This window comes from Microcaecilia unicolor, chromosome 7 (genome assembly GCF_901765095.1).
Source record: "Microcaecilia unicolor chromosome 7, aMicUni1.1, whole genome shotgun sequence".
Lineage (NCBI taxonomy): Eukaryota > Metazoa > Chordata > Amphibia > Gymnophiona > Siphonopidae > Microcaecilia > Microcaecilia unicolor.
Genome location: NC_044037.1, coordinates 199244902 through 199257897, shown reverse-complemented (window position 1 = coordinate 199257897; position 12996 = coordinate 199244902). Strand labels below are relative to the sequence as shown.

At 40.4% G+C, this 12996-nt stretch overlaps 1 protein-coding gene across 2 annotated transcripts in view; it reads right to left on the bottom strand.

Annotated features, from left to right (window-relative positions):
• Nucleotides 1-9384, bottom strand: part of PGAP1 (post-GPI attachment to proteins 1) — a 195037-nt gene extending 185653 nt beyond the window's left edge. For both annotated transcript variants that reach the window (XM_030209280.1, XM_030209281.1), the window contains exon 1: nt 9187-9384. In XM_030209280.1, the coding sequence (XP_030065140.1) occupies nt 9187-9318 (132 nt within the window). In that variant the 5' untranslated portion in view covers nt 9319-9384. The remainder of the gene's footprint in view (nt 1-9186) is intronic.
• Nucleotides 9385-12996: the final 3612 nt, after the last annotated feature.

Genomic DNA, 12996 nt, shown 5'->3' with positions numbered 1-12996 from the left:
CTATTAAACCGTTAAACCTGACACGCAGACACCCATTTCTCTCCTCTCCTACTCCTGACACCCCCTTCTCCCCTAAGCCTACAAGTCCAGTTCCCCCATTTTATCTTAACATTTATCTGGCTCATCATAGGGTCTTTGGCAGCAAATCCCACATGCCACGTGCAACTGATGCCTATGCCTTCCATCTGCTACATTATGGCAAGGTGAAATAGGATAGGCAGGGGAGAGAAAGCAATGCTGGACAACAGACGGGAGTTAAAAATTTTGATCATGATTAAAAAATGTAAGCGCAGGTAAAAAAATAAAATAAAAATTAATCGCATTAATAGTGCACTGAATGCCCACCCCTAGTAAAAATTTGTTTCTAACTGATCTAGCATTAGTAAGAGAAAGCTTAAATTTCGCTGACAAAGACTTTGTTTTAAAATCAGTTTGCAAATTCTGTATAAACAGTGTCTCTGCCCCAGGAATGATCCTTCTCACTGCCTTTTAAAGGCAAAGAGGGGTTCAGGACTTGCATAGAATGAATGACTTTTTTCATTATTTTCTTCTCACTGCAGAGGGTCCCCGTTGTTTTCAACTCACTGCAGAGTGTCCCAGTTGTATAGCCAATATTTTGTTATAGTTTACTTTATTTGAAGTCTTAACATACTGCATTTCAACTTTACATAAGACGATAAAGAGGTTTAGAATAAAAAATTACAGAAATATAGAAAGGAACTATAGTCAATCAACAAGACAAAGGAGCAAAGGGCGAAAGGTCTGGAAAAATTGGCATACACCAAAAAATAAATAAAATAGGTAAGGGCCTCAGCACTCCTATACTACCAAGAAGCTGCAAGGCTGACTGGAAAGTACATCACAGCATGTTCAGGGATTCGTAAACAAATGTAGTTGATTAGTGTCACTGAGAAGAGTGTAGGAAAAAGTTAGCTATGCAAGTGAGAGTTCTTCATTGCATGGTCTGGGAGCCAGTGAAGGCCCTCACTAACCCCAAGTGTAGCTCCCTAATTGTTTTCTCTTTTTTCATTACATACTCCCCCCTCTGCACCTTGCTTGCTACTGACACTGTCTCCAAAAGAACTGCTCTGTTTTCCTTCAGGGGACTGTGCAGCTCTCAAGTTTGAGTTATATGTAACACAAATGCTCATGTTATTTTTGTGCAACTGTGTAGTGTTAAATCATGAGCACAGGTCAGCACCCCAGCACGCGTCAAAAAGGGCAGAGGCTGACAAGCTGGTACGACTCTGGAATCCATCACAGATTGAGAACCCTGTAATTTATTAAAGAACATGAACCTGTGTAAACTCAGGAATTTATGATCTATTATGATACCCTTACGGGCAAGCTGGCGTGGGAAAGGTGCAATTATGGATGGACAGAAGAATGTGATTTAGCAACTTAAGGGAAAATAGATGGTGAGAACAGAATGATCTCTGAGGAAGATAAGTGCTGAAGTAATGTGAAGCATTGCTTAACACAAAAGGTATAAAAACAGCTGTACCAGAGCAGTACGTTGGAAGAGACAGTCACAGATTACATTTCCATGTAACAGTGCTGCTTTCCCATATGAGAAAATACCAATTTGTATCTGTATCTTGGTAAATAATTAAAGAATTGCTCTTCTCATACACATGGCCTTTCTAGTCTTTTATCTCTCTAAATTGCGGGTGGCTGGTGAGTACTAATATGGGGAGGTGGTAAAAAGACTAGTAATTTAAAACAGTAGTCAGTGAAGAAGTTTGGACATCACACGGATCGGGCTTACCAAGAGCCACATGATGCTGAAAGAAAACTGAACAGCTGTGTGCCCAGATGCACTGCCTGACTGCATCAAGACTCTGGGAAAGGTCAAGGAGCATTAATCATTTGTGGGATTGGGGACAGGATGATGTTGGTTGAATAGGAGAGGCTGGTGGGAGCTGAGATTGACTGGAATAGCTAGCATGCCTTAGTAAACAGGGCCCTAAGTGGGGACATAAATGCCCTCTGACATATGTGATTCAAGGCCTTTAGAAGAGAGAAAGAAAATTGTGAAGGCTCAAAAAGAAAGTTATATTTAATGTTCTTATACTAGATCAAAAAAATTTAGAAGGAAATTTTAAATAATACAAAGCTCCAATTTGAAGGACCCTAGGCCTATGGAGCAAGAACTGCCTTCTATGGGTTTGCATTGCCCTCGCAACATCAGAAAAATAAACAATATTTTCACATTATAATTCAGATCTGTGAGAGTAAAATCTTTTCATAACAAAGGCGGTCTTTCAGAAGGGCGAACTAGCATTTTTAGTGCGCACTGATTAGCGCACGCTAAACACTAGTGACGCCCATAGGAATATATGGGTGTCTCTAGCGTTTACTGCATACTTATTTTTAGCATGCATTAAAAACGCTAGCGCGCCTTTGTAAAAGCACCCCTCAGTCTCTATCATCAATATCCCCAAAGGTCGCTATCAGCGTAGCAGTTAAAACATTTTCAGTGGTTTTCCCTTCATTTGTTTGTGACACATTCAAACTGTCAGGCAAGTCCAGTGAGGAGTTTAACTGTTCTTGATCTGTATCAAAAGAAGATGAAGGTGAAACATAATACATCCAAGAAATTATCAAAGATGACTGAATCTTCAAACTTGATTCATACATTTCAGTAATATATCTTTAGGAGGTACTGCTTTATGCTTTAGAAAGTTGATAAATTTAAATTCTTAGCCCTTGAAATATTTTCTAATAATTCCAGTTTTCTGTTGATAATCAAGTTATCTTTTATTAATGTTGTATCAGAAGACGCCAACTTTTCCGGTCTCACATTGATATCTTGAAATGTATTTCCATGCTCAGTTAAATTTGATATCACTGATTCAGAAAGTTGAGAGAGTTGGTTAACATGCATTTGAAATAGTTCAGAAATAGCATGCCATAATTCAAGTGTTATTACTTGTGATTTCTCTATAAGTTCTGTTGCCTCCCTTGCGGTCTGAATATGTTCCTGGTCAGAGCTTCTTCCAATCATTAGCAAAACTACCATCCCACAGACAGCAACCAATGCAATAGTCAGTGTTTGCACATTCATCTGAAGGTTAGTGCTAGTCACCCGTTTGATCGTCCAAATCAGATGATTTTCCTGTAACATACTCCAGAAGGTAATCAAGCAAGGGGATTGGCTTCTTACTTTGAGGCTTAAGCTGACTCCATGGGCCAGAGAATCCAGAACTTTCTTTTCCTGCCTCTCTCCCAGCGGCCCGCTCTCCTAATTTGAACCAGTTGGAGCCATGGGTAACAAAAGTATCCATCGGACCCGTAACCCTCTCAGATGTTGGAGATCTCTTGGCTTGGCAGGTTACACCATTTCTTTCCTTCCCCAATGGAGTGGAAGAAAAGCAAAAGAATGAAGAAAAATAGTAATAAGGCAAATGCGGAGATCCTCAGTCAGCTAAACTGCAACCATCATCTAGCTCCGCCCCTCACGCACCCCCTTTACATTACATTTTAACTGCCAGGCTTTCTAATTTTTTTTAGATCACTGCTCATGTTGTCTACTTCTTCTACTCATGTTGTCCATCCTATTGTAAATCTTCATGTCGTCCACAAAAAGTCAAACCTTTACTTCTAACTCTTCGGCAATGAGGCATATTTTCAAAGCACTTAGCCTTCCAAAGTTCCATAGAAACCTATGGAACTTTGGAAGGCTAAGTGCTTTGAAAATATGCCTCAATGTCACTCACAAGTATACTAAACAGAATCAGCCCCAGTACCGATCCCTAAGTCACTCCATTACTCTTCTTTTTGTCCTCTGAGCAAACTCCATTTACCACCACCCTCTGTTATCTGTCAATCAGTTTCTAATCCTGTTCACCACTTTGGGTCCTAACTTCAGTCTTATTGATAAGCCTACTATGAAGAACTGTGTGAAAGGCTTTGTTGAAATCCAAGCCGACTACATCTAACAAGTCTCCTCGATCCAATTCTCTAGTCTCCCAGTCAAAGAAATCGGAGTTATTTGGCATGATTTTCCCTTGATTTTCCAGGAAGTTTGCTATCTTTTCCTCTAGCAGCACCTCCAATACTTTTTCAACTATCAAAGTGAGGCTTACCAACTTGTAGTTACCCACTTCTTCTCCGTTACCATTTTTGTGAAGAGAGACCACATCTGCTTTTCTCTAGTCTCAAGGAACCTCTCCCATCTCCAAGGATTTATTAACAAATCTCTAATAGGACCCACCAGAATCTCTCTATGCTCCCTGAATACCCTAGGATGGATCTTATCTGGCCCCATGGCTTTGTCCACTTTCCATTTTTCATGAAAGGTATATCAACTCCATTCCCATATATACCTTTGCTAGTGAACCAAGTTCCTTTTCCAGGATTTTCTTCCGTAAACACAGAAGTAGTTGTTTAGCATTTAAACTGATGAAGTAGGGATTTTTTTAAAAATAAACATTCAATTAAAAGAAATAGAGGGTGGAGATCTTAATTCATAAAAGAGTACCCCTGGGTACATATAAGGATGCAAGAACAGTCAGGAGATGTGGTACAGTTTGTTTGGAGAGTGGATAAGGAACCAGCAGTTCAAAATGTATATGCTCTTATTGGGCCAAAATGAACATTTCTTGAAATATGTCTGCTGGAATTTGAAGTAAACATTTGACAGCTAGGGACTGTGGGAGAAGATGTAAACTGCACAACAGGCACAAGGACAGATCAGTTGGCTGTTGGTCAAGGGTGAAAGAAGAAGGGGTGATCTTAGAAAAGGGAGTGCCTAAATTTGCTGGGTGCACATTTGGAGGAAGAAGAATCGGAGGGGGGGGGAGGGCGCGCGACTACACATGTTATTTGGAGAAAAATTTATATTCAAAGCTGATACGTTTTAGATCAAACGGAACAACATGGAGAAAGCAGTGGGCATGGACCTTTGCCCAGTTGTCATTTGTAACCATCATGAAGCCATAAGTCTGGGAGTTTGGTTGGTCAGCATGGGTGTGGAGGGCAAATGATAGTATGCTGCAAAAAAAAGGGGAAGGGAGAAACTTCAATAAAGTTGGAAAGAGTTCCTTGAATTCAAATATCAAAAGAAGAGATTAGTGCAGCACTCCTATGGGAGACAAGTACTGATGAGAGGGGAACTAATCCAGACAGCAGTTAGGCTTAAGAGGCAGAGGGAGGAGGAATAGAAGAGATTATACTCAAAACTGGAAGACTTACAAAAGATGAAAATGGCAAAAGGAAATTAGTGGGGGTTTATAGTAGAATTGGGGTTATAGAGGTACAGAGAACAGAATTTATGCTGAGACTGGTGAACAGAGCCTTTCTACAATATAAGAGGAGCGCTAGTAAGCTGTTGGACTGGCAACTCAGGAAAACGCACAGCTCTAGCCTGATGAGAAAGAGGAAAAAAGAAATATAAGAAGTTTTCAGGGATTTTTTTTTTCAAAAATTGTGTACTTCCAAATTCAAGTGTGGTGTGGAAACTAATGAAAAGTAATTGGAGGGAGTAGTACTGAAGCAAGTGGATTAGAGTCAAACGACAATTTTCAGGACACAAATTTCAGTTAGAAACTGATGAGGCCATCTAGGAAAAGCAATGGGTGAGGAAAGGTTTTCCACTGAATACTATGCAGTATTGAAAGAACTAGTGACTTCCATTCATCACAAGGTGTTTAATGACGCTTTAGAGACAGGAACACTGCTGGATTCATGAGACTGAATTTTTGGAGGAGACATGTTTTCTTCGACAATAAATATGGATTTTTCCTGATCCTTATAAAACCTCCAAGGGGCAGAAGAAATTATTTCTTGCAATGCACCAGGATTCTTTGGCTCTAGGTGCTTTCTTTCGATTGCAATTTCCTTGTAAAATGTATTGTCAGATTTCAAAAGCAACATTATCAGGCTTATTTTCGACAGAGAAGGGTGCCCATCTTTAGACACAAATCGGGAGATGGGCGTCCTTCTCCAGGGTCACCCAAATCGGCATAATCGAAAGCTGATTTTGGGCGTCCCCAACTGCTTTCCATTGCTGGGATGACCAAAGTTCACGGGGGGCGTGTTGGAAGTGTAGCGAAGGCAGGACTGGGGCGTGCCTAACACATGGGCGTCCTCGACCCATAATGGAAAAAAGAAGGGTGTCCCTGACGAGCACTTGGGCGACTTTACTTGGTCCATTTTTTCTTATGACCAAGCCTCAAAAAGGTGCCTGAACTGACCAGATGACCACTGGAGGGAATCGGGAATGACCTCCCCTTACTCCCCCAGTGGTCACTAACCCCCTCCCACCCTAAAAAAAAAAATTAAAATATTTTTTCCAGCCTCTATGCCAGCCTCAAATATCATACCCAGCTCCATGACAGCAGTATGCAGGTCCCAGGAGCAGTTTTAGGGGGTACTGCAGTGCACTTCAGGCAAGCAGACCCAGGCCCACCCCCCATACCTGTTACACTTGTGGTGGTAAATGTGAGCCCTCCAAAACCCACCACAAACCCACTATACCCATATCTAGGTGCCCTCCTTCATCTCTAAGGGCTATGGTAGTGGTGTACAGTTGTAGGGAGTGGGGTTTTTTTTTGGGGGGGGGGGCACAGCAGACAAGGTAAGGGAGCTATGCACCTGGGAGCTTTTTCTGAAGTCCACTGCAGTGCACCCTAGGATGTCCGGTTGGTGTCCTGGCATGTTAGGGGGACCAGTGCACTACGAATGCTGGCTCCTCCCATGACCAAATGGCTTGGATTTGGTCGTTTCTGAGATGGGCGTCCTAGGATTCCATTATCGCCGAAAATCGGGGACAACCATATCTAAGGTCGACCTAAATGTTGAGATTTGGGCGTCCCTGAACATATTGTCTAAACGAAAGACGGATGTCCATCTTGTTTCGATAATATGGGTTTCCCCACCCCTTCGCGAGGATGTCCTCAGGAAAACTTGGGCACCGTTCGATTATGCCCCTCCACTTCTTCTTTGAACCTTTGCAACTGAGGAAGATTCTGGTAATATATAAAACAGAGACTGGTTAGGACTGGAAGGGGTATCTATGGATAGGCTACGATTCCAACCCCCTCCCCCTTTTATAAAGCTGCACAGCAATGGCCACACAGCCCATTCAAAGTGAATGAGCTGTGTCATCAATAGCACAGTTTTGTAAAAGGGGGGGGAGGGTATGTTTGTTATAAGAAATAAAGAAAAAGAAAATAAATCTTTTTCTTTGTTTTTTGTTGTTGTTGGGGTTGCTTTTTTTTTTTTTTTTTACCACTCTCAGGTGGCCCTAATTCTTGTAGACTTGGTTTACTTTTTTTTGTTGTTTGTTTCTCTAAGGTAATGTTAGTTACTTTTGTAGTTTGCTAGTTTTCTTAACCAAGGTGGTATTCTTGAGATGTACTTAAAAATTGTATTTAAAAATACTAATAAACAAATTAAAGAAGTTTCTCTGTCATGGGGAGAGTTTTAGAGGGTTACTCTCACAAATATATAAGAGCTTGGATAAAGTGATATAGAGAAAGGGATTGACACATGAAAGGGCATGGCTAGATCACTCTTGGGAAAGTAGAAGTGGAGGGCAATATATAAAGTTGGTCAACAATACCCTAGGATAACAAACTGTAGACGAATGCAATACAAACTGATTTGTAGGATTTACTGGAGACTGGTACTCTCAAATCCAGTTTGGGGAAGGAGGAGTGTGGATGATTGCTGAAGGGCTTGCCAGGAAAAAGGGACAGTCTTTCACACGTGGTGGGATTATTGGGTGATCACAAATCAGCTCTATTACAGGGCCAGATTGTCCAAGAAAACCATGTAGTGAACACAGGGAAGCTCAAACATGTGCTTCTCTTTGCAGCCAGGATGACTCTGGCTATATTTTGAGAAAGAGGGGCAGGCTCACTGTAGGCAAATGGGTTATGAAAGCAGGGAACATAAGAATAGCCATACCGGGTCCGTCTAATCCATTATCCTGCTTCCAGCAGTGGCCAATCCAGGTCATAAGTACCTGGCAGAAACCTAATTAGTAGCACCAATCATTGCTACCAATCCCAGAGCAAGCAGTGGCCTCCCCCATGTCATTCTCAATAACAAACCTATAAATGTTATCCCATGGTGAAAACCCAATACATATATACATTTTTGATTCATTGTACGATCAAAGAACTGCTACAAGTTTACACATGAAATAAAAATGCTTTAAGTGATTATGAGAAATTCCCCAAACTTCTGTAAATTGCCCATTGCGCTGATGATGCTTTAACTTAGGTTGTCAGAACTAGAGAATGACACAGGGATAAAATTTGTCCCCGTGGGTTCTGTCTCCGTCCCTACCACGTCCTCGCAGGCCCCGTCTCCATCTCCATCTCCATCCCCACTGGTTCTGTTCCCATCCTCACCCCATCCCCACGGGTTCTGTTCTCATCTGCAGAAGCCTCAAACACTTATGATTTTATATTTAAATCTTTTTATTAAAGTATAAAAAGGAACAGTATGCTGTGCAACTGTTGTGTATAAATTACAAATAGAAAACAATAATAACAATGAGCAGCTATAATAAACCCTCCCACCACCACCCTCTAGCCTTCAACCCCAACAATGGCGGACTTCTACTGCCCCAAGAAATCCTAATCCACCCTATTAAAATGTCTAGGGGTACAAAACACAACCTGTTTGAATGCCCTAGAGGGGAGAAATATGCCCTATGAAGTACTGTTATTCATCAGTAGTCATCAACAATCTCAGGATTCAGTCTAGCTCTCCTGCCTTCCACAATCCTTCCTGCAACAGATGTCTTCTTAGAAGATGTGCTGGTAGCAGGAATGTACAGCATCCCCCATTCAATTTTTGGTAGTTGTGGCCAGCACGTTTACTTGTTTTTCCAACAATAAAAATATTGTCGTCTGCATCTGGTTTGCCCGATGTTTTGCCAGCGCTGTCGACTCTAGAATCAGCTGGTTCTGGTGCTGAAAAAGCACGAGGCCAACAGAGAAGTGGAGCCGTAAAAGGTTCAGTCCTACTCTGAACTAATTTTAGAAAAGCAGACCCGGGAATGGGAGAATTTTAGGAAAAGAAGCAATCGTCTGATGTTCATACGAGTTATAACCTGCTCCTAGAGAGAGGAGGGGCGGAGACTAAGAGGAATCACCTAAGCGGGGAGTTGCCCGCGACGAGTCATTACCCCCACCCACCGACCCCCCACCTACTGCTCGCACGACTTACTAGGTACTCGGGGTACTCGAACATGTAGGTCATGCTACAGCGGTTCTCTTCGTTGCCCCGGAACAAGTCCCAGGCGCCCAGCAGCACCAAACATAGCAAGGTACCCCAGCAGACGGCACTGACCGGCCTCATACTCTTCTTGTCTGTGCTGGGAAATCTTGAACTCTGAGTCAGAGTTCAATATTCACACCCCCTCCCTTTCCAACTCCCTCCACCGACACCAGCAGGCACTTCCTGGTGGTGACATGTAACCTAGTCACCCATTGGTTACCTTCTACAAGCTCTCAACGGCATCGTCTGATTGGCCAGCATTGATCTTCAATTTCTGTTGGCCTTTCTCAAGGAGGCGGGGTGAAAACTGGAGGCGGGACGACGTCAAAAAATTGAAGGCTAATTTCCGTTTCCCTCTCCAACGGGGGAACTGTTATCCTTGTTCACTGTAAACAAAGCAAGCAAATCTATGAGCTGCTCTGTCCACGTTATCGTTGGTAGCATTTTTATTTGATCTCACTTATATTTTTAAACATGCTGGCTTGTTGTGCAGCATACGGATGTACACAGAGGATGTATTAGCTTCATCAGTTAGAGTAGTAGTTAGTTCTAAATTTTAAATCATTGTGTCATTTGGAGGGGCTGGTTATAGGGACTCCTTATATTCGTGCAGAGTTGTTTTCACCTAGTAAAGAGCCACCAAAACAGAATTCATGTTATGAGAATCAGGTGCTTAATAATCAAACTTACTATTTATTTATTTATTTATTTATTTATTGCATTTGTATCCCACATTTTCCCACCTCTTTGCAGGCTCAATATGGCTAACATCATGGATAGTGGAAATAAGAAGAGAATAGGCATTTGGTGTTACAGAGGGATTTTGGGTTGCATGGTAATGGAATACATGATAGTAATAAATGTACAAGTACAGTTAAAAAAAAAAACAATTAGGTTGAAACCTAGGCGCATTTAACAATTGTTTTCCTGTTCCTACATCAAATGAAAAATATGACATATGGGAACTTGTTCCTTTTGTTTTGTGGATTGCAGTGGTATATTATAAAAATGCACTTGCATTGTTTTTATTACTACTATTTCACAGAGAGGTTTCGAATAATGAGGGATGGGCATCCTTCATGTAGACATTCTGAGTCAGTCTAAATGTGCCAGCATTGTCCAGTTTAGCACACTATTAGCCACTAAGTTCATACAAAGTTAATTATGTTCAATGGAAAATAAATCTGTTGGCTCAGGCTGCTTGCTATGTGAAGATTCCAGTACTGTTTCAATATTGCTACCAAGTATTATATATTAAGGGCATTTGCTTTAAACTTTGTTTTAATTTGTTTATCCAGTTCTTACTTGTACATGGTTTTGCTTTTTTAAACCCAAAGGTAAATCCTAAGGGTGACTGAGCAATTAGGTATAAACTGTTGTTTCTGTCTTGTTTCCGACTGCTTTGGGTACTGCTGATCTGTACATCTTCAGTCTAGAATTTTGGAAGATGAAACTGAGAAAATAACAATTAAATTTTGGATGTACACTGTAGAAGTTGCAGTTTACTTTTGCAATGTGTGTATGGATGCCTATTCTGGTGTATGCAGGTGATAATATTTGAATAATTGTTTATACTTATGGCTATGATTTCTGAACATGCAGCATCATTAAAGGGCAGACTTTTAAATGCCAGTTTGGGTATATATGCTAATCTCAACTTTGTTAAATGTTTTAGACATATCCATCTACTTGCTCCCATGATATAACTGAATTCTATTATTCTGTTTGACTGTATTTTCAAATGTAATCAACGCTGAACCTGAGCTTGCTTGGGATAATATGGGATATAAGTGTTTTTAAAAAATCCTTTATCCTCCCTGCAACTTTTACGACACTACCTATCCAGATGGTTGATGGTACAAGAAAAGCAAGTTTGGTCCAGTGAAGACTAACTCAAAATAACCCATTCCTTAGCTGGGCTCTAATATTGAAAATGCAGCCATGCCATGCCTCTGTGGTTATGTTCCACTAATAAGTTAATTAACTGACTTTCTTGAAAGGATTATATAACCTTTGGCTGCATGACAAGGACCAAAAATATATACTTTATTCAATATCACAGTTCCTCATGTACAGCCACAAAACAACCTTTTAGGGTGGATAGTGTTCATAATGAGCTCCTTTTATTATGGACCAGATAGAGATAAGAGTTTTCAGTTTTGGTACGGTATAAGTCATCACAAAAACAAAATATAAGAAAACTAATGGACTGTATTAGGGACTTATAGCCCATTTAGAAGAGATCTGCATGAAAAAAAATTATTTTGACCTATAAAACTACTTGTCCCTGAAACATGTTCAAAACAGAATAATCCATTTGTGGATCTAAAATGTAAACTTCTAAAAATAGATGAAAATGTGATTCCCTGTGCCCCAATGAAAGGAGAGTTTAATTTTACTACCATTTAATTTCAATATATTTATAACCACAGAAAGACAAAGCGGGGTTCACACTCTCCACAGCAATCGAACACAACAGAAATAGGGTGGAGAAGGCCTTCCTCAGGGGTCAGCAATACATCAACTGAAGGAGCATTTAATAATCAATTAGTAATGATCACAAAAACCTTGACAAGCACTCCATATAACGCACACTGACAAGCTTTGTCTGTTTGCATTATATGGAGTGCTTGTCAAGGTTTTTGTGATCATTACTAATTGATTATTAAATGCTCCTTCAGTTGATGTATTGCTGAATCCCAATTGATTGACCCCTGAGGAAGGCTGATATAGCCGAAACACGGACCGTGTTGGGTCCTGATTAAAGTTTTTTGGAGCATCTTACCCTTGTGTGAGGTGACTGATCTCTTGACATTGGGCCCTCTCCACCCTATTTCTGTTGTAATATATTTATATATATATTACTGTGGATAAATATTTAAGCTAGAAGAACAGATCCCAAAACTATATCACAAAAAACGTTCTTGTCCTTAAAGGTTCATTCCTATCTCAGGTGAAAACGATTTAGTGAAATTTGATATAAGGAAGCAGTGTGATTTCCTGCTTTAGTAATTTAAGTTGCTGAGACGCTCACAGAGGGTCCTGTGCTGGACTCATGATTCCTAAGGAAGGCTGCCTTAAAATTTAAAGTTTAAAGATTTCATTATTGAATTTGATTTAGATTGAAAAAGTTTATATAGGGGGGTTAAAAGAGATAGATAGGAATGAAAGTGGGGAAATGTTATAGATAAACTATGTACTGTTTTTGATATAGGGAAATGTTCCTCCTGACGAAGGAGTGTTCGAAATGCGGTCTCTCGCATTGAGGAACAAAAGAGAGAAGGTGTGAAGAGTTAGAAGGTGCTTAAAGTCTGGAAACAGTATGTAAATTCCAGGAAGCCCTTGACACACTGCACTGATTCACTCTGCTGAAATAACACTACTCCAAGAAGAGTGCTGGAGAGACTTTGTTGTGAACATTGTACTCCTGTTCGATGTGATTTAGAAGATTTTCATGATTTACAAGGACTATAATTTGAACCTTTAAGGACAATATCTAAGACACAAGTGGAAGATTTGAAATTGAGGAAACAACAATTGGGGAGCATATACACAGATTGTGGATATATAGAAATGTGTCCACACAAGGTTTATGTGAATGGGTAGTGAAGTGAAGGGTGTGACTGGGCAAGTTCCGGAACTTGCATAGCATAAGTTGTTTTATATGATATATGTATTGTAATAAAAGAAATTACATATTTTAAAGGAAGAACGTTTTTTGTGATATAGTAATATATTTATAACACCAGACTTCCCAAG